Source organism: Macrobrachium nipponense, chromosome 25, assembly GCF_015104395.2.
Source record: "Macrobrachium nipponense isolate FS-2020 chromosome 25, ASM1510439v2, whole genome shotgun sequence".
Classification (NCBI taxonomy): Eukaryota; Metazoa; Arthropoda; class Malacostraca; order Decapoda; family Palaemonidae; genus Macrobrachium; species Macrobrachium nipponense.
In genome coordinates this window covers 32,810,793-32,829,117 of record NC_087214.1, presented here as the reverse complement: position 1 = coordinate 32,829,117, position 18,325 = coordinate 32,810,793, and the positions used below count along the sequence as shown (strand labels likewise).

The 18,325-nt window shown below is 45.5% G+C and overlaps 1 protein-coding gene across 2 annotated transcripts in view; it reads right to left on the bottom strand.

Annotated features, from left to right (window-relative positions):
• LOC135199318 (N-alpha-acetyltransferase 25, NatB auxiliary subunit-like) overlaps nucleotides 1–18,122 on the bottom strand; it is a 71,019-nt gene extending 52,897 nt beyond the window's left edge. The window contains exons 1-3 of one of the 2 annotated variants that reach the window (XM_064227231.1): nucleotides 17,965–18,114; nucleotides 14,494–14,651; nucleotides 13,999–14,223 (exon numbers count right to left, since the gene is read on the bottom strand). In XM_064227231.1, the coding sequence (XP_064083301.1) occupies nucleotides 13,999–14,008 (10 nt within the window). In that variant the 5' untranslated portion in view covers nucleotides 14,009–14,223; nucleotides 14,494–14,651; nucleotides 17,965–18,114. Of the gene's footprint in view, nucleotides 1–13,998; nucleotides 14,224–14,493; nucleotides 14,652–17,964 lie in introns of both variants that reach the window. The other variant, XM_064227230.1, reaches the window with a different exon arrangement.
• Nucleotides 18,123–18,325: the final 203 nt, after the last annotated feature.

The window sequence follows — 18,325 nt, the reverse complement described above, 5'->3', positions numbered from 1 at the left end:
GAGCTACAGCTAGGACGTGACCTGATGCTGAAAGACTCTCGGATCTACCACTGGGATATGTGATCCCCTATTGTGGTAGAATCCAAGTCGGATGCTGTTAGAGGGACCTTGTCCGCTTACCTAACAGATCCTTACCACTACCTCTGCAAGGAGCCAAAACCCACCAGACCACCTAACCAAAATACAAAGGGTTAATATTACGACAAAAAGAGGTGCCTCCTGCAACCTCTTTCAGACAACCAAAAAACAACAATATAAAATATAGGGTAACATATAAAAAAATTTACACAGGATAAGTTTCAGCTCCCTGCCCCAGCACCGAATCCGCCGATACGAAAGGACCCAAGGCGAAGCATTTATCATATGTGATTTTTACATCACGTAGGTAGTGGTTTGCGAAAACCGATTGGCATCTCCAAAAAGTCGCCTCCATCAAGTTCCGCACAGACATATTTTTTCTGAATGCAAGCGAAGTTGCGATGGCTCTCACCTCGTGAGCTTTCACTTTCAGTAGTCTAAACTGATCTTCCTTACAGGCAACATGTGCCTCTGTAATAAGGCTTCTCAGAAAAAAGGAAAGAGCATTCTTCGACATGGGCCGAGTGGGGTCCTTTACGGAGCACCAAAGTACATCTTGATTAGCCTTAAGTTGTTCCTTCCTCTTAAGGAAATACTTCATAATTCTCATAGGGCAAAGAGTTCTTTCAGGCTCTTCCCCTACTAGAAAAGATAAACTACGAACTTCAAAGCTCCTGGGCCAAGGGCGTGATGGGTTTTCATTCTTTGCAAGGAAACTTGGAAGAAACGAACATACCATAGAATCTTCCTTAAACCCTACATTGCCCTCAATAGCTTGGAGCTCACTCACTCTTTTAGCTGTAGCTAGGGCCAAAAGGAAGATAGCCTTCTTCGTCAAGTCCTTGAAAGAGGCTAAGCCAGGAGGTTCGAATCTAGACGATCCAAGGAATTGTAGGACTACGTCTAGATTCCAGTTCGGTACTACATGAGGACGCTTAATGGTTTCAAATGATCTAATAAGATCATGCAGGTCCTTATCATCGGATATATTTAAGCCTCTATGCCGAAATACCGCCAGCCAACTACTGCGGTATCCCTTAATAGTTGACACAACCAGATGACATTCTTCTTTGAGGAAAATAAGGAAATCCGCAATTTGGGTCACAGAGGTACTGGAAGAGGAAATGTTCTTCCTCTTGCACCAACGTCTGAAAGACATCCCACTTTGAACTGGTATACACGCAAGGTGAAGGTCTCCTCGCTCTTGCGATTGCTTTAGCAGCTGCTGCTGAAAGCTTTCGCTCTGACCAAACTTTTGGACAGTCTGAAACCAGTCAGACTGAGAGCGAGGAGATTTTTGTGGTACCTGTCGAAGTGGGGTTGTCTGAGAAGATCGCTCCTTAGCGGGAGCGATCTTGGAAGGTCCACCAACCATTCCAGTACCTCTGTGAACCATTCTTGGGCCGGCCAAAAGGGAGCGATTAAGGTCATTCTCGTTGAATCGGACTCTACGAACTTCTTGATAGTTAGCCCCAGGATCTTGAAGGGGGGAAACGCGTAGACGTCGAGTCCGTTCCAGTCTAGAAGAAGAGCATCTATTGCTACTGCCTCTGGATCCGATATCGGAGAGCAGTAAGGATCCAGCCTCTTGTTCTTTGACGTGGCAAAGAGGTCCTATGTGTGCCTGCCCCATAACTTCCACAGGCTCTGGCATACATCCAGATGAAGGGTCCACTCTGTGGGAAGGACCTGATCTTTCCTGCTGAGGAGATCTGCTCTTACATTCCTTTCTCCCTGCACGAACCTGGTGAGAAGCTTGATTCCTCTTTCTTCTGCCCACAGAAGAAGGTCTCTTGCTGTCTCGTACAGGGAGAAGGAATGCGTCCCCCCTGTTTCCTGATGTATGCCAGAGCTGTAGTGTTGTCCGCGTTGACCTGCACTACCGATCTTCTGACTTTGGGCTCGAAAGCCTTCAGAGCCAACCACACAGCCATCAACTCCTTTCTGTTGATGTGCCAGGCTACCTGGTCCCCCACCCAGGTACCTGACACTTCGTTGGTTCCCAGAGTTGCACCCCACCCCATGTCCGACGCGTCGGAGAACAACACCAGGTTGGGGGTCTGTGATTGAAGAGACAGTCCCTTCGCAAAGAGGTTGGGATCTGTCCCACCATAAGAGATGTTTCTTGATGTCCTGGGATAACGACAGGGAGAACGTCAAATCCTGAGAACGACGACTCCAATTCCGATGAAGAAAGAATTGGAGCGGTCTCAGGTGCAACCTTCCTAGGGAAACGAATTGCTCCAGAGAGGAGAGTGGTCCCCAGCAAGACTCTCCACCACCTCCCCACTGTGCATACTTCTTTCCCTAAGAAGGTTGTTACTCTCAAGGTGGCTCTCGAATCCTCGGGCTATCCTTTCTGCGAGGGAAAAGCCCGAAAACTCAGAGAGTTCATCTGTATCCCGAGATACACACACTCTTGCTCGGGAATTAGTGATGACTTCTTGAAATTGACGAGAAGTCCCAAAGCCTTCGTCAATTCTAAAGTTACTTGTAAGTCCTTCAAACAACGATCTTCTGAATTGGCCCTTATTAGCCAATCGTCGAGGTACATGGATATCCCTCACCCCTTCAAATGAAGCCATTGAGCCACATTCCTCAAAATCCCGTCGAACACTTGAGGGGCCGTCGAGAGGCCGAAACACAGAGCCCTGAACTGAAAAATTTTCCTCCCCCCCATCATGAATCTGAGAAACTTCCTCGAGGAAGGATGGATCGGTACGTGGAAGTAAGCGTCCTGAAAATCCAAGGAAACCATCCAGTCCCCTGGACGAAGCGCTGCCAGCACTGATGAAGGCGTTTCCATCGTGAACTTCTTCTTTTCTACGAAGAAGTTCAGGGCGCTTACATCCAACACCGGTCTCCATCCCCCTGAGGACTTCGGAACTAGGAAAAGGCGGTTGTAGAAGCCCGATGAATGATGGTCTGTCACTAGTTCGATAGCCCCCTTCTCCAGCATCTGATCTACTGCTAGATGGAGAGCTTGATTCATGATGGGGTCTCTGTACCTGGCCGTCAGTTCCCTTGGGATGGTCGTCAAGGGAGGTCTTTCGACGAAAGGGATGAGGTAACCTCTCCTCAAAATAGAAAGGGTCCAAGGATCCGCCCCTTTTTGGGGCCCAGACTTCTGCAAACTCTAAGAGTCTGGCGCCCACCGTTGTTTGAAGGACTTGCAAGTTATTTGGGGGCTTTAACAGACTTGGCGAAAGTCTTACACCCCTTCTTGAAGGTCTACGACCTCTAAACGTAGAGGTCTTGATGAAGATGCCCCTCGAAAGGGTTCTCGAACACTTGCCTTTTCCTTCTTAGCCTTGGTAGGGAAGGAAGGGCGAGGTTTTCTTGCCGACTGTGCCAAACCAAAAAGGTCCTGGTGGCTTTTGGCCGAAAGTGACCTCGAAATGTCCTGCACTCGATGTTTCGGGAACAACTGAGTAGCAGAGGAGGCAAACAGCAAAGAAGACCTCTGAGCATGGGAGACCGACTTCGTTAAGAAGGAACAGTAAACTGACCTCTTCTTCACGATGCCGGCCCCATAAAGGGAGGATTCACTCGCTCCGTCTCTTACTGACTTGTCCATACAAGACAAAACACATATAAGATCATCTGGTGAAATTGACTCTGGCACTTCAATTTTCTTGGCTAGGACTCCCAAACGACCAATCAAGGAAGTTAAATACTTCTAGCACTCTAAACAAAAATACCTTTGAGCAAATGATCCAATTCGTTCATTGCCCAAGTCGTCTTAGCAGAGTTAAGGGCAGTTCTCCTTGTCGAATCTACCAGTGCCAAAAAATCCGAATCAGCCGAAGACGGTAGACCCAATCCTAAGGGCTCTCCTGTTTCGTACCAGAAACCAGCGCGCCTGATAACTTCGAAGGAGGAAAAGCGAACATCGTTTTCCCCGCTTCTTCTTTGGAAGCCATCCAGGAACCAAAACTCCTCAGTGCCTTCTTCATAGAAAGAGTTGGCTTCATCCTCACACAAGAAGAACTCTTCGCTGTCTTCGCCGTTGAAAAAAGTGAGTGAGGAGAAGAGGAGCCGTAGGCGTAAGGGAATCCCCAAAAACTTGTAAAAGTAGCTCTGTAAGCTTCTTGTAAGAAGAGACAGCAGCAGAAGTGTTCGGTTCCTCATCCGAACCTTCTAGGACGTCTGTCGAGGCGAGCGCGGAAGATCCTTAGGTGACGAAGGGATCCTAGCAGGAGTAGAGCGAGAGGTTGGAGAAACGCCTCTCTTAGAAGAGTTCACATCCACTGGAGAACGATGAGAAGATCTGGGAAGTATACGATGAGACTCCCTCTTCGAGGTATACGGAATCTCAGCCGAAGGAGAGGTAGGGGCTCCTACTCCGAGAATTCTCGGAAACATCCGCAGGGCGCTTACGAGGAGGCGAGCGCCTTACTATACTCTATGCACCTATCCTGGGGCGAGCGGCTGCCAGGAGAAGAGCGCCTATCGAGAGCAGAGCGCTTGCGCGGCTCTCCATACCTGTCCAGTTGCGTACGATCAACGGAAGTTCGACTGGAAGGCGAAATGCGCCTACTAGGAGAAGGCTGCTTGCGAGACTCTTGACGTCTAACAAGAGGGTAACATTCAGGAGAAGGGCGCTCAAAACTAACGAGCGCCTACTTGGAGAAGGGCGCTTCCGGGATCCTGGTGCCTACCAAGAGACAAACGGTCAGGAGAAGTGCGCCTAGAAGCGGTTGGGACGAGAGCCTACACGGAGAAGGGCGCTTGAAAGACTCTTGTTGTCTGCCCTTAGGAGAATAATAAGGCAGGAGTATGACGCCTTAAAAGAGACGAGCGCCTACTAGGAGAGCTATGTGCAGTAGGCTCTTGGCGCCTACCTTGCGGGGAGCGGCTAACAGTAGGCCGTCTATCATGCACACGACTCCTACCAGACTCTAGATGCCTGTCAGGAGAGAAGTCACGATCCGATACTCGAGGAGAGTGACATCTGGAAGAAGAACGCCTACTTGTATAAGGGCGCCTTCTATAATCTTGAGCTGCTGAGGAGAAGTCTCACGCGAGGGAGTTGAAGAAATCGCGTGATGAGCAGGTGCAGTGCGCTTACCGGAAGCGGGAATCCAATCCTGGAGAAAAAACTTTTTCTTCCATAGAGCGTCCTACCGATGTTTGGCGCCTTGAAATTGAAAGAGAGCCAGGCGAGCGAGGGCGCTCACGCGAGTGAGGGCGCTCCCGCGAGCGAGGGCGCTCACGCGAGCCCCCACCTTCATACGAAACCTCCCCATATGAAGGAGAACGATCCTCTGAAGAGCGGCGCCTAGATCTCTTGATCGGAAGAGAAACGTCCTTCTTCCTACGTGATCTAACTGCTAGAGAGTCTGCTAGCGCCGTGATCTGAGCTTGAAGTCCCGCGAGTACTCTCGTAGGAGAATCTTCTAATTCTTCCTCGGAAGCAGGCGCCGAGCGCGGAGCGCGAGAAGAAGAACGATCACAGGATTTCTTGTGTTTCTTCGCCTCCACCGACGATTCTTCCGGGAAAACCTCCGGACTAGAAGCCAAAGGACTGCAGAGAGCCTTCCAAGCCCTCTTCAACGGGCGCGACGCATCCGGGGAGTTCCAACCTCTCTTCGGAGAGGGAGACGACGAAGAGGAGAAGCATTGGCGTAGGAGCTCCTTCTTGTAGCGATCCGAGGCAGCCTGGGAGCGTACTTCAGGATCTGCCGAGGGGACGCCTGACCGGTGGGGGCTCTCCCTAGCCCTCCTGCGGCTTTCGACTTTCCATACTCCACTGGAACTGGGGAGGGGTCTGGAAGAGGTCTAGGCCTAGAGGCACTAAGGAGCCGGTCAGACGCACCCTCCACAACACTGGGGACACTGCACTGATCACTAACACTCTCCTTACCTTCCAACTGACGATCTTCTGATCCACAGAACGATTCTTGGCTTTCAGAGCTGCCGCCTCCGAAGGCGAATCTCCGGCTTCGGTGCGGGGAGCCGGGGCTGCAACTTGGGAAGAAGGTTCTAATTCTACGTTAGTACTATTAGGATCCACATTCAACTCACTCATTCTAGATCTGCTAGAACTTCTAGAGGAAGCCTTACGCACTCTATCACGTTTCCAACTTCCTAACATAAGAAGAGAGAGCCTTATATTCTTCTCATTCATCCCTTACATTCACTACAAGGGTTAGCAAACGCACAATCATTCCCCCTGCATTTCATGCAAACCGTGTGGGGGTCTACCGTAGCTTTCGGCAACCTCACCTTACATCCTTCATTCACGCAAACCCTAACAACACCGAAGTTTTAACTACCGATTCTAGATCAGACATCGTTAAAGAAATCAAACTCAAAATCAAACCGGTCCACAATCAGCGTATGCCAAGCCAAACAAAGCGAATACGTCACCAAAAGAAGTCCAAATTAACTCCAGGCAAGCGAGAATCGAAAAACTATCGAGAGGAACCGACAACAGGTTGTTATCGTTCCCGCGACAGAGAAAAATCTGACAAGCTTACGGGAGTGGTTCGTACATCCGCCACCCAGCGGCGGGTAAGGTAGACCACCTGACCTACCTGTCGCGTGTGCCGCGAGATTTGAAATTCTGTCGGGAACGTCGGAGACTATAGCTAAGTATATATCTGTCAGGGAAGTTCATGTACAAAAATTAAAATTTCTTCCTTATGTCATACACCTGGAATTCAATAAATGTCCACTTTACAAAAGTCATCCTCACCATTTCACAAGACTTTTCTTAGCATTCATCCAAAATTCATAAAGCTCATTGTTAATAAAAATGACTTTATTTCTATTCCCCACAAGGAATCTTTACATGTAACTGCGGCAAGTAGCTTTACTAAGGGTCACATATTTTGGGTCTGCCACCTTTTTCAAAAGTTACGTTTACCCTTAGTACTGACGAATCAACCCCCACAATTTGTCTGAGCTTGGAACAAGCTCTTGACAAGTCATTAATGTGTGAGTACTGAATACTATAATTCAGAGGTTGGGAATTTTAATTAGCCTGAAGATAGGGGATATATTCAGATGTTAAATGTGTAAGGAAAGGACGGAATGTGCGGAATACGTATATGGCAGACTACTCAGTGAATAGACAAAGGTACACATAACATCTAGAGAAAATTTTTCAAATTCATACTGAATGGTTCTAAGAAAATATTAAATGCATTACAAATAAAATCAACTTACTAGTAAATATGCAAGTACATATAATATGATATTGTTATGATACAATAAAGTTTGTTCATACTTACCTGGCAGATATATATATAGCTGTATTTTCTGAAGTCCGACAGAAATTCAAAAACTTCCGGCACACACAGTGGTCGGCCAGGTGGTTAGTACCCATTCCCGCCGCTGGGAGGGCGGGTATCAGGAACCAGTCCCATTTTCTATTCATAATTTTATTTCCACTGTCCCCTGAGGGGAGGTGGGTGGGTACTTAATTTATATATCTGCCAGGTAAGTATGAACAAACTTTATTGTATCATAACAATATCATTTTGTTCATGAAACTTACCTGTCAGATATATATATAGCTGAATCCCACCGTTGGAGGTGGGAAGGGACAGAATAGAAGGATTTTGGGAAACAAATGCATGCAGATGATTTACATCTTGGTTCCACCTGTTAGCATTGCTGGCTTCGTGGTTATTGCCACGTAAGTCTGCTTGTGCTACTAGAGTTGCCAGCGAGGTAGAGACCTATATAGCTGGTGCACTCCAGATGATCTGTCAACAGGGGCGAGACCACGACGTGACTAGACCATATTGACCATACCATGAGGGCTAAGAAGTAAAATAAATATATATATAAAAAATATATATCACCACCTGACCAACCTAGCCAAAGTTAAGGTGTGTTAACTAAGGCTTAAGAGTTAAGAAGTCACCGTTGTCGGCGACTCAACTACTAAATTAAGAGCTCTTCCTAACCATTTTCTACAGGATAGGATGAGTGGTAACTACTTGCCCCCAAGATTGTGTCTGCAGACACGTATGCCCTAGCGAGCAGCAGATCTCATATGTCATCTTCACATCTCGCAGGGAGTGTGAATTGAACACAGAGTTGCTTCGCTAAAACATGGTACTCAGGATGTTGCTGAGTGCCATGCTCTGTTGAAATGCTTCCGAGGCCGCGCTCACCTCGTGAGCATTCAAATCAAAAGATTTCAAATCTTTGTGCCAACTCAATGAAGGAGCTTTTTTTTTTTGAAAGAACTCCTTAACAATAAAGCCAGGGTGTTCTTCGATATGGGCAAGTCTGGTCTTTTCGGAACACTGCAGATTGTCCGTACGACTTCGACTTTCTTGAGTTTTATGTAGATAAAACTTGAGAGACCTGACAGGGCACAGGACTCTCTCTGGCTCCTGCCCAATAACTTGTGCCATCCTTGATTCCAAGCTCCTGGCCCAAGAACAAGACGGGTTTCCATTCTTAGGCCACAACGGAAGGCTTAGAGAACGCACCCCTTGTGTTCTCTAATGCCAAAACTTCTGACGATGGCTGAAAACCTCACTAACCCTCTTTGTCGTATCTAGGGTGGTTAGAAAAGGGCCTTCCTGATCACGTGCAAGAAGTTAACAGGTAGGAGATGTTCGAATGCTTTGACATCAAGAACTTCAGACTATGTCTAAATTCCATATTGAAAGCTTCGATCTGGACATGCACAGTCAGTCAGTCTGTACTAAAGTCAGGTGACCGACCAGTTGACCAGTCAGACGCATCAAGGGCAGCAAGGCTGTACCCTGAAGACCATAAGGCACCTATTCTTCGCTGAAGGATGAGTGTCTGGGACTGCCTGGGCGATTCAAGCTAAGCAAACCTTGTGGTATGAACGCAACCCCAACGTCGTTAGTGAATCAACTCCTGAGCCACTCCTGACTCGAGCTTCTGGTGCCAGGAGAAAGGAGCGAGGAGCAAAAAGGCGATTCAGTCCCGAAGGACGAATGCCTGACAGTCCAACCTGGTCTCATGTTAAACGATCATCGGGGGTGTGTAAACGCAACCGACTTCGTCAACAAGAAACTCAGGGCTACTATGTGTCTCCTGATCTCGCACGAGTGTCTGACTCCGAGAAAAAACAGGTGAGACAAAAAGTAGATGGTGAGCGAGTTTCGAGATTCCACAGAACTCAAAGATCGTGAAGGGCTTTGTTGTTTGACAGAAGCAAATCTCTGAGCCCAAAGGCCGTCAACAACATATTTTTGCGTATTCTTTAATAGTTGTGACTGCCAGCTTATCCCATTCTTCAAATGGAAAGGGAAGACGGCAATCTTATGCTGTCAACATCTCGATAGTCTGAACGTAGTCAGACTCAGAGCGGAGAGGTTATAGGTACCTTTCGTGTTAAAGTAGACCGACTCTCTCGGAAAAGGTCCTTGGAAGGACGTGACCTCTGTGAATCTAGGATCTTGAAGGCCAACATGGGGCGATTAGCGTCATTGTCGCTCCTGTGATGGTATAAATCACTCTTATTACATTTCCTAAGCGTTTGAAAAAGGGGGAAAAAGACTAAACATCCATCCCTGTTCAATATCATAGCGAAGAGATGTATGAAAGGACGTCCCTAAGTCTTCCATAACTCTCAACATACTTCTAAAGAAAGATTCCACTCGGAAGTCAGTAGTTGCTGCCGTCGATCGAGACGATTGTACGGACTTTTGCAATCCTGTAACGAACCTCTAGAGGATCGTTACATTCTACGTCTGTTGTTATAATAGGCTCTTTCTGTCCTCGTAAACCCGCACAGGGACCGAGAGAAGATACTTCCTAAGATATGAGAGAGCTGTGGAAGATCAGAGTTGATATGGACCACTGGTTCCAAAAACTCGTTTCCAGGACTGGAGGGACGACAGAATTGCTTCCACTTCTTTCAGATTATGATCCAGGACATCTGAAACCCTCTCCAGATGTCCGGCACCTTCTTTCTATCACCTCAAGTGATACTTAACGCACCGAAGAGATGTTCAGAATCATTCCTAGATCTGTATAAAATTTCAGTTTCCCGGTAGGAAAAAACTGTAGAGGTCTGAATTGCAGTCTATTCAGGGAACAAAAACAAACTTCTTTTAGAAGGAAATGGTCCCCAGGCAAGCTCATCCATTCCCTCACACAGTATGTTTACTTCCCTAAAAAGGCTGCGCTTTGCCTAAGCAGGGAGAGCCATATAATAGTGAAATGTTGCGGTAGACCTCGTAGTCCTATACCGTGCGGTAAACGAGCACCGAAAGGAGTAAGCGATATCTCTGAGAACATAGTAAGGCAAAACGAATGCAATGTTTTATTCATTCATGTAAGAAATCCCCTCAATCTTAGGCTAAAGTCCGTGATTGTAGGGCAGAGTACAGTTAGTCAGTCAATCCCGCAGGAGAGAGAGAGACGTAACTGCCAGCCAGCAACAGAGATACGGTTAAGTCAGGTCAATCCCGCAGGTAGAGTAAGAGACCGTTAACCTACAGCGCATGACAGCGCAAACGAAGCTTGGTACTGCCTCGTTTGGACTGTGGCGGGAGAAGGACAGAGTGACAGCAGCAGCTTACGATCGTCCGTCTCTTAAACTTTATGCCTGGGTTGCCAGCTACCCTATTCTACGAAGAAATAGGTCCGTAATTTTTAGCATAAAGAGACTCTCAAGCTGGTATATTTAAGCGAAACAGAAAAACGCTAAATATATAGATGCGTTTTGTGTCGTCATAACACTACCATACAACGGTAAAAGATAAATCGGAAAAACTCCTGGAAGGCTGCAGGGAGTAACGATTAAATGTCCTTAAATTAATAGACAATAGACCTCTCGGTTGCCATCCGAAGAGGTAACTACAGCAAGCGTATATGACTTGAGCCCAACAGTAGTAAAATAACGCAAGGCAAAATATGATATTATATTGCAATAAAGTTTTTTCATACTTACTTGGCAGATATATATACTATAGCTGAATTCGGAAATACAGCTACATACTATCTGACAGGCAAGTTTCATAAACAAAACTCAAGAGAATTGAAGCGGACAGCTCAAGCTTCTTATGTTATTGGACATAAGCGTTCATTGACGTAGTCTACAAGTCTATTTCTTGTACGAGTCTGCGAATGATGAATGAGAGCTCTTCCGAATCTTGTCAATAAGAGCTTATCCGCTTACAGCAATATAAAGTTAATGAGAAGTTTGTCAATGAGAACTAACCCATTTACGGACAAAGAGATAATTTGTCAATGAGGGGATACCCACTTACTTGACAAAACGATAGTATATTGTCAATGGGGGAAATTCACTGAATTGACAAAACGTAATCCAGGAAGTCGAGCATTTTATTTCCGATTCCCGTCTCAAACGAGGAAGGGGCAAGAATCCATGTTAAGAGACGGATTACGGAACATGGTTAGAACGACGATGTTCAATTCGGCAGAGTAAAGTCCCGACTAGGAACTAACAAAAATCTATCATCTGAAAAAAAGCACCTTTCAGATGGGCAAAACGCTTGGGCAAAATTATCCTGGGAAGAGGAAGAAACTCTCCAACCAGCTCTCCCGTATCAAAATTTATTGGCAGTATGGCAAAGGAAGTCCTGTCTTGCGCTTTCCTCCTTTTGATGAGTGCCTTTGCAAGAATCCTACAGAACGTTGCCGAGAGTCCTGACGCGCAGGACGTCGAGCTTTTACATAACCCATAGCTGCCTTACCGCAAAGTCTTGACTGCGGTAGAGCAAAAAGAGATCTTTCCTTGAGCTTTCCATAACTCCATCCAATCTGGACTTTACGAAAAGCAATATTACTGACAAAGACCTCTATAATTCACGAAACCCGTGGTCTTGCTGGGTTTCGAAAACGAAGTTGCCTTTTCACTTTAAGCTTCCTCCGAAGCACTGCTTACTTCACATTCTTCGCAGGCGATGTAGAAGGGATCACCGAAGTTAGGTATAAAAAATCTTTAGGCCCAAATCAGCTTGAAGACTTCAACAGAAACGTTCAGCCAGGCGACACCTGGCGTGCGCGCTCGGCGTCCACTGACTAGCAGCGAGGCACGCTCGGCGGGTCCATTTGGCGAGCAGCGAGCACTCTGGCAGGCTGGGCTCCCCGCTCGTCCACTGGCGAGCAGCGAGCACTCTCGGCGCGCCGCTCGCGCTCGGTATCCACTGGCGTGCGCTCGGCTCGGCGTCTACTGGTGCGCGCTTGGCGTGCACCCGCGCGCGCGCGCCTGGCGTCCATCCGAACGTCACGTCCAAGCCGAGCGTCAAAAAAAAAAGCGTGCAGAAAAGCGTCACGCTCCTGACAGGCGTCAATGCAAGCGAAACTGCCTTCAGGGAAGAGCATTAGACATCTCGGAGAGGAAAAACGACTGCACGAAGCAGTCTCAGGTGAAGGGTTGATCGTGTGAGAATACGCGGGGCGAGGGAACGCCTTCTTATTCTCACAGCAACAAAGCTAGGACGTCCGCGCTCAAAGCGTCCTGCTAATATGACTTGCTTTCTCGGTGGAAAGACGTACACGAGTTCAGGCGACGTTTCGCCTTATTACTTCTCACTGCAACGCATGACGAGAGAGAGAGAGAGGACGTGAAACGTCCTCTTCTATAAAGCTTCTATTTAGAGGGCGCGAGTCCTTCCGAAAGCTCCAAACCCTGCGCAGGGAGGACGCTTCGGAGGACGAGAAGCAATCCTTCAGGATTCGTGCACGCACTTTGGCAGCCTGGGAGTAACTTCAGGTCTGCCGAAGGCACGTCAGATCGGTGGGAGTTCCTCGTAACCCTCCTTCGGCTTTCGACATGCTCTCTCCCTGTTCCTGGGAGTCAAGCAGAGGTCCCGGCCTAGAGGCGAAATAAGGCCGATCTGACGCACCCTCCACTACACAAGGGGCACTGTCACTGCACTTAGCACTTCACTTTGCTCTCCAAAGCCAGCACTTTCGATTCTAAGTTACGAATCGATAGAGTATCAGAGAAAGGTCAATACCCTCTACAGAAACTGTTTAGGGCCCGAAGGCAACATTACAGGGTTAGGAGTAACACTACAGAAGTAGCACTTTTCACCACAATGATAGGAGAGCGAGCACCTTAGATTCCAAGATACAGATGGAATCTATAACGTAAAGGGCATTAACCTCACGAGACATATTTATAGCCCGTAGGCCATACTACAGGGTTAGGCAAAATAGTCTACAGGTAGGTTAGCCTACCCTGACTTTGTTTACTGATTAATTGCGTACATATGAATCATAATGTCTTCCTTATGGAATTAGACAAAGTCTCACACTCCTTACATGACAAATCTCAACAAAGAAGCAAGGGACACATAGCCCTCGTGCATATCGAGTTGCGGAACTACCGAAGCTTTCGGTAGCCACACCCTATCTTAGCAGACAACACCCTCTGAAACTAGCCTAACTAGATCAGATATACAAAATGAATCATATTCAAAACAATTTAAGATAGCGTATGCCTAGCACAAATCCAAGTCAATAAATCAAAAGACAATTAGGATATTTAGCGGCCATGAAGTTTCCAAAATCCTAAGACGGAGGTACTGAAAACAGGTGTTTCCAGCACCGGCGACAGAAAAATTATGAATAGAAAATGGGGACTGGTTCCTGATACCCGCCTCCCAGCGGCGGGAATGGGTACTAACCACCTGGCCGACCACTGTGTGTGCCGGAAGTTTTTGAATTTCTGTCGGACTTCAGAAAATACAGCTATATATATATCTGACAGGTAAGTTTCATGAACAAACTATAAATAAATGTGGACTAGTAACTGATACTCAAGAGTATAGGCCCAAAGGTTATACATAATTACACAAACAGTTGCCAGCTTAGCTGGCATGAGGGCATTAACACACCATAGAATACATGAGGGGTGTCTATGTTTAAAAACTTAAAACAGACCCAAAGCCTGTTGCGAACAAAACCCAAGAGGCCAAGAGAGTAAAGTGGCTAAGTACTTACGTTGGTGCATCTCCCGAAAACATATTGTGAGAGCCTGTAAGGTGGCTTCATCTGTTGGGCCTTCTTGAATGACGGCTGAAATAAGATTTTCGCATTCCTCCCGCCGATTAAGACGGAGCAGTGCGAGGCCTTTGAGAACTCTGGCACAGTGAAGGCTGGCCTGTTTGCGTAAAACTTTATCTGCCTCCTGTACGGCCTTCTTGTTATTGCCGGTGTCCAACCATTCTGAAAGAATAATGCAATATGGCAATATGATAGAACTTGTAGACAATGTTACATGTGGAGTGCATTTATACAAAAAAAAACCACAAACTTGTACTATTCTTTTAACTCTTTTAAGAATAATGAAATCAAATAGCAAGAGAGAGATCGGGGTATAGATGCAAGTCTGAACAGGATCAGGTTAGTGTGAGCCGACCGCTTTAAACAAAACTGAAATACTATTACAAGAAACATGACATTTTTATAACAAAATAAGATTTTACGTATACTTACCAAGTAGTTATATAGCTATAGTTTCTATCTGTCGACAGCTAGAATTTTGCAATTTGTGGTAGCGCTCTATTGTTTTGGCTAAGCGATAACCCCCACCCACTACCGGGGGAGAGCAGAACCAACTCAGCACTGAAAATCAGTTGTTTATGTCCTCCTATCTATGCGAGGGGAGGAGGAAGGAGGGCTCTGATCATATAACTACTTGGTAACATAAAATCTTATTTTATTAAAAAAATGTCATTTTTATGTATGCAAATTACCAAGTAGTTACACAGGTGAATCCCACATTGTAAGAGGTGGGATCCATGGATAGTAGATTACAATTCATATAAAAACAACGAAAAGAGCAAGTGCAGAGTAGGCACTTCAGTGGGAATATGGCATAACCAGACTTACCTTTACCTAATCTAACCTTGGATGCTTTCCCTAACCTGTCCAAGGGAGATTGGCCCAATGGGACCACCCGGCCCCCACACAAGGAATTCATGACTCCTTACCCTGCATTCAACCCGAAGGACCTGGTACCCAAGTTTATTAACAAATTCTGATGGGTAAATCTTAATAATAGCTCCGTCTCAGTTTCAGTAAAAATTTTATTTATATACGTATTGAAGAAATATGCTCAGGATATTCTAAAGAAGGAAATAAGTGGCAGTGAGACTTGTGGGTCTAGTAAACATTACTTGAATATTTGTACCTACATAAAAAATTAAGTAAAAACTAAGATCTCCATATTTTTGTCTGTCATATCAGCTATTTTACCGAGCTCTTGTTCGTTGACTTGTGTGATGCGCAGTCTCAAATTGTCATTGGAAAACCACATTACAGAATATCCAATATAAAATAAACACATTTAAATTTTCTCTTAAAGAGAAGTACAGTTTTTTTATAACCAATGACAAATATTTAATGTTAGCAAGTCCTTTTTTTATTTTTGCCAAATACTACACCTAATTTCTCCAACCTAAGTGTTAGTTGAACCGGCACGATGAGTGAATTACCAGGACCATCCTCATATTCTGATTTTGGTGACAAGGAAAGTTCCCTGTTAGTGTGTGAAAACTGTTATGTGAATTACAGAGATTTCACTCATTATCACGGCCATGTAGAAAGACTAGTCACTTTTGCCCAAAATCAGGGTTTTTAATTGATTATGCAAAAATTAACATTAATGTTGGTAGCAATAAGTAATTAAACCCTATTCCCCACCTAACAATCCTGGGAGTCATGGTGGGGAACCTAGGATTTTGGGGATGGTGGCTAAAAAACGAGCAATACTTATCTGAAATTTTGGTCACCTTATTTTGATTATTGTGTGAAATATGCTATCATTTGCAACTTGTAATGCACAGCTTGTAAGTCATCAAGTTCCCAAGTCGCTGGAGTACAGCAGAACCCCAGTATTTGTATTCTCGAGATTTGCGGACTCAAGTACGTATTTACGGATTTCTCTATGGACCATATCTACCCATTATTTGTGGGAAATTCACACATTTGCAGTATTTTTCTATGAGAAATATCCTCAAATTACTGTATTTTCATTTCAATTACATGATCAAATGCACTTTTTGTCATAATACTATTGAAAGAACCAGGGATAGGCATTTTAGTGGGATTTTTTTGAGTTTAAACTAACAAAATAGGCAGTTCTTAGCATTTTTATAGGGTTTCTAAGTATATTTGCAGATTCTAACTATTTGAGAGGGGGGGGGGTTTGGGTTTTTTGGAACGCATACCTCGCAAACACAGGAGTCCACTGTATCGTCTCTCAGTTACACAATTAATTTTTCATTCACCCTTAGGACTGGGGGGGGTGCCCCCCCCCCATCACCCCCCCCCCCCCCCCCCCAAATGATGGTTGCTTACCCCTAAGTTAGGGAAGTTAGTGCCCTAAAAATTAAGTTGGAAATCACATATACTTTGTAACACTGCACTCTCCTAAAATACTGTCTTATCTTTGGTGACACTGATGTTTAGTTGATATTTATTAATTTTTATTACCTAGTTGATAATATGAATTGGATAATAGAATATAGGTTAGGTTACTAGCAAATTAAGAAAGTATGGATGTTTTTTGCATGTTTTGCTCATTGTTTTTTTCAGGAAATGGTGTTTTTTACTCAAATCAAAGTTGATTATGATTGACCTGTTAGTTCTTACTGGCGGTGCAACGACGAGGTTACTGATGCCGTCTAATCAAAAGGTATGAAACATGCAAAGGGCATCAAAGCAAGCAGGAAAAATAAGATATTGCGTGTCGCCTGAGAGGCAGTCCGGGTTCGAAGTATATATCTAAATTTACTGGTTTTTTCTGCAGACAAGACGCAGAGCTCATCTTTAGATTCACCCATGGTACTCAAAAGGTCAGGTTGGGGTGAGAGGGGGCAGTATGGCAATCTCCCTGGTCAGGTAAGTACCCAGTACCCTAGGGTGGAGTAGAACATACCTCTATATGTACCTGATGACTATGAAAAAGTATCAAAGGATGATAGGTGCTACTTGCTGTAGCTATTACTACCTACGAAGATAAATAAATAAAATGGATATACCTAGTGCGCGGTTCTTTAATTTGACTGCTCGCAGGCATCCCCACTGAAAGTTTTATTATGGTTAGCCTATTTGATTAGTTTTAGGTCACAAGCATAGGGTAAAATACCAAATGGCCACCTAGCCAGATGGATTTGGGTGTCATGTGGCCTGGGGAAACTGGCCCGCAAAACTGTAAACTACCCAGGAGGAACAAAGTGACGTTGAGATTAAAGTATAGGCTAGGTAGTAGAGGTTTCGAGGCTGGCTAGCTCTTGATTCATGTCTATCCTGGGTTACAGGACACGTTGTTTGCGAAGGTGGTCGCACTAGGGTAGAGGCCAGGTGGCAATTCGGTATTTAAACCCTATTTAATTAATTTTACAGCTCACAGGCATAATGAAAAGATTTATTAGGTAGGTAGTAGGTTTATTTAAATTATTTTAATGCTAGCAATCATACTTGGGTTTATTTTTCAATAATTAAAAGCGTAAATAAAGAGGGCTGCCACTTCGTCCTCTGAAGTGTCGTAATATTATTAATTGATTATTTATTATAATACCCTAGCTACCAATACCCAGTGCCCACCGTACCGCAGTCTACCCTTCGCCAGCACCCAACTGGATTGATTCTCCCCCCCAGAAGCTATCCTACGGCGTCTTCCCTACCCTTTGGGAAGTCCATCCCCGACGCCCATCCGTCCCAGACCCTCCTAATGGGCTGTCACGAACCCCCGACGAATATCTGGGGGCCTTTCGAGCCATTGCCCCGACGGAGTCCAAGGAGCCACAGGACGAGACTCGTCGCCCCCAACAAAAACCACTTTTGTCCCCCGCCGTATTCGAAGGATAGGCGGCCCCCAGGCGGGATTTCGCCCTCAGGCCGAAGGAGTTGCCCTAACCTAACATTGCACCGAGTGGGAAAGGAAAAGGAGCGCGGCCTCACCATAAATGGGACGTAACCTTCTCTCAATCACGGAATCGTCTACATGCGCCCGTGCAGCCATTTTTGCACCCAATGTTATGGTTCGGTCATTCCGGACGCCAGTCATTTCTCGGCTTCCATTTCGCTCTTAAACTGGTTTTTATTGAATTTCGGTGCTTTCAACGTTCGTTCATATGTAATTTACGGCGTCGTTTGGCCGCATGCATTAACATAATTATTGCGGTTAAAGGACATCATCTGTTTTCAGCACGATTTTCTGCGAACATTTCGCCAAACAAAAAACAATCGTCAAATTGGCGATTTTACTTTTTGAAAAATCAAATTCTAAATAAAATGATCGTATTGACTTATCATAAATCAA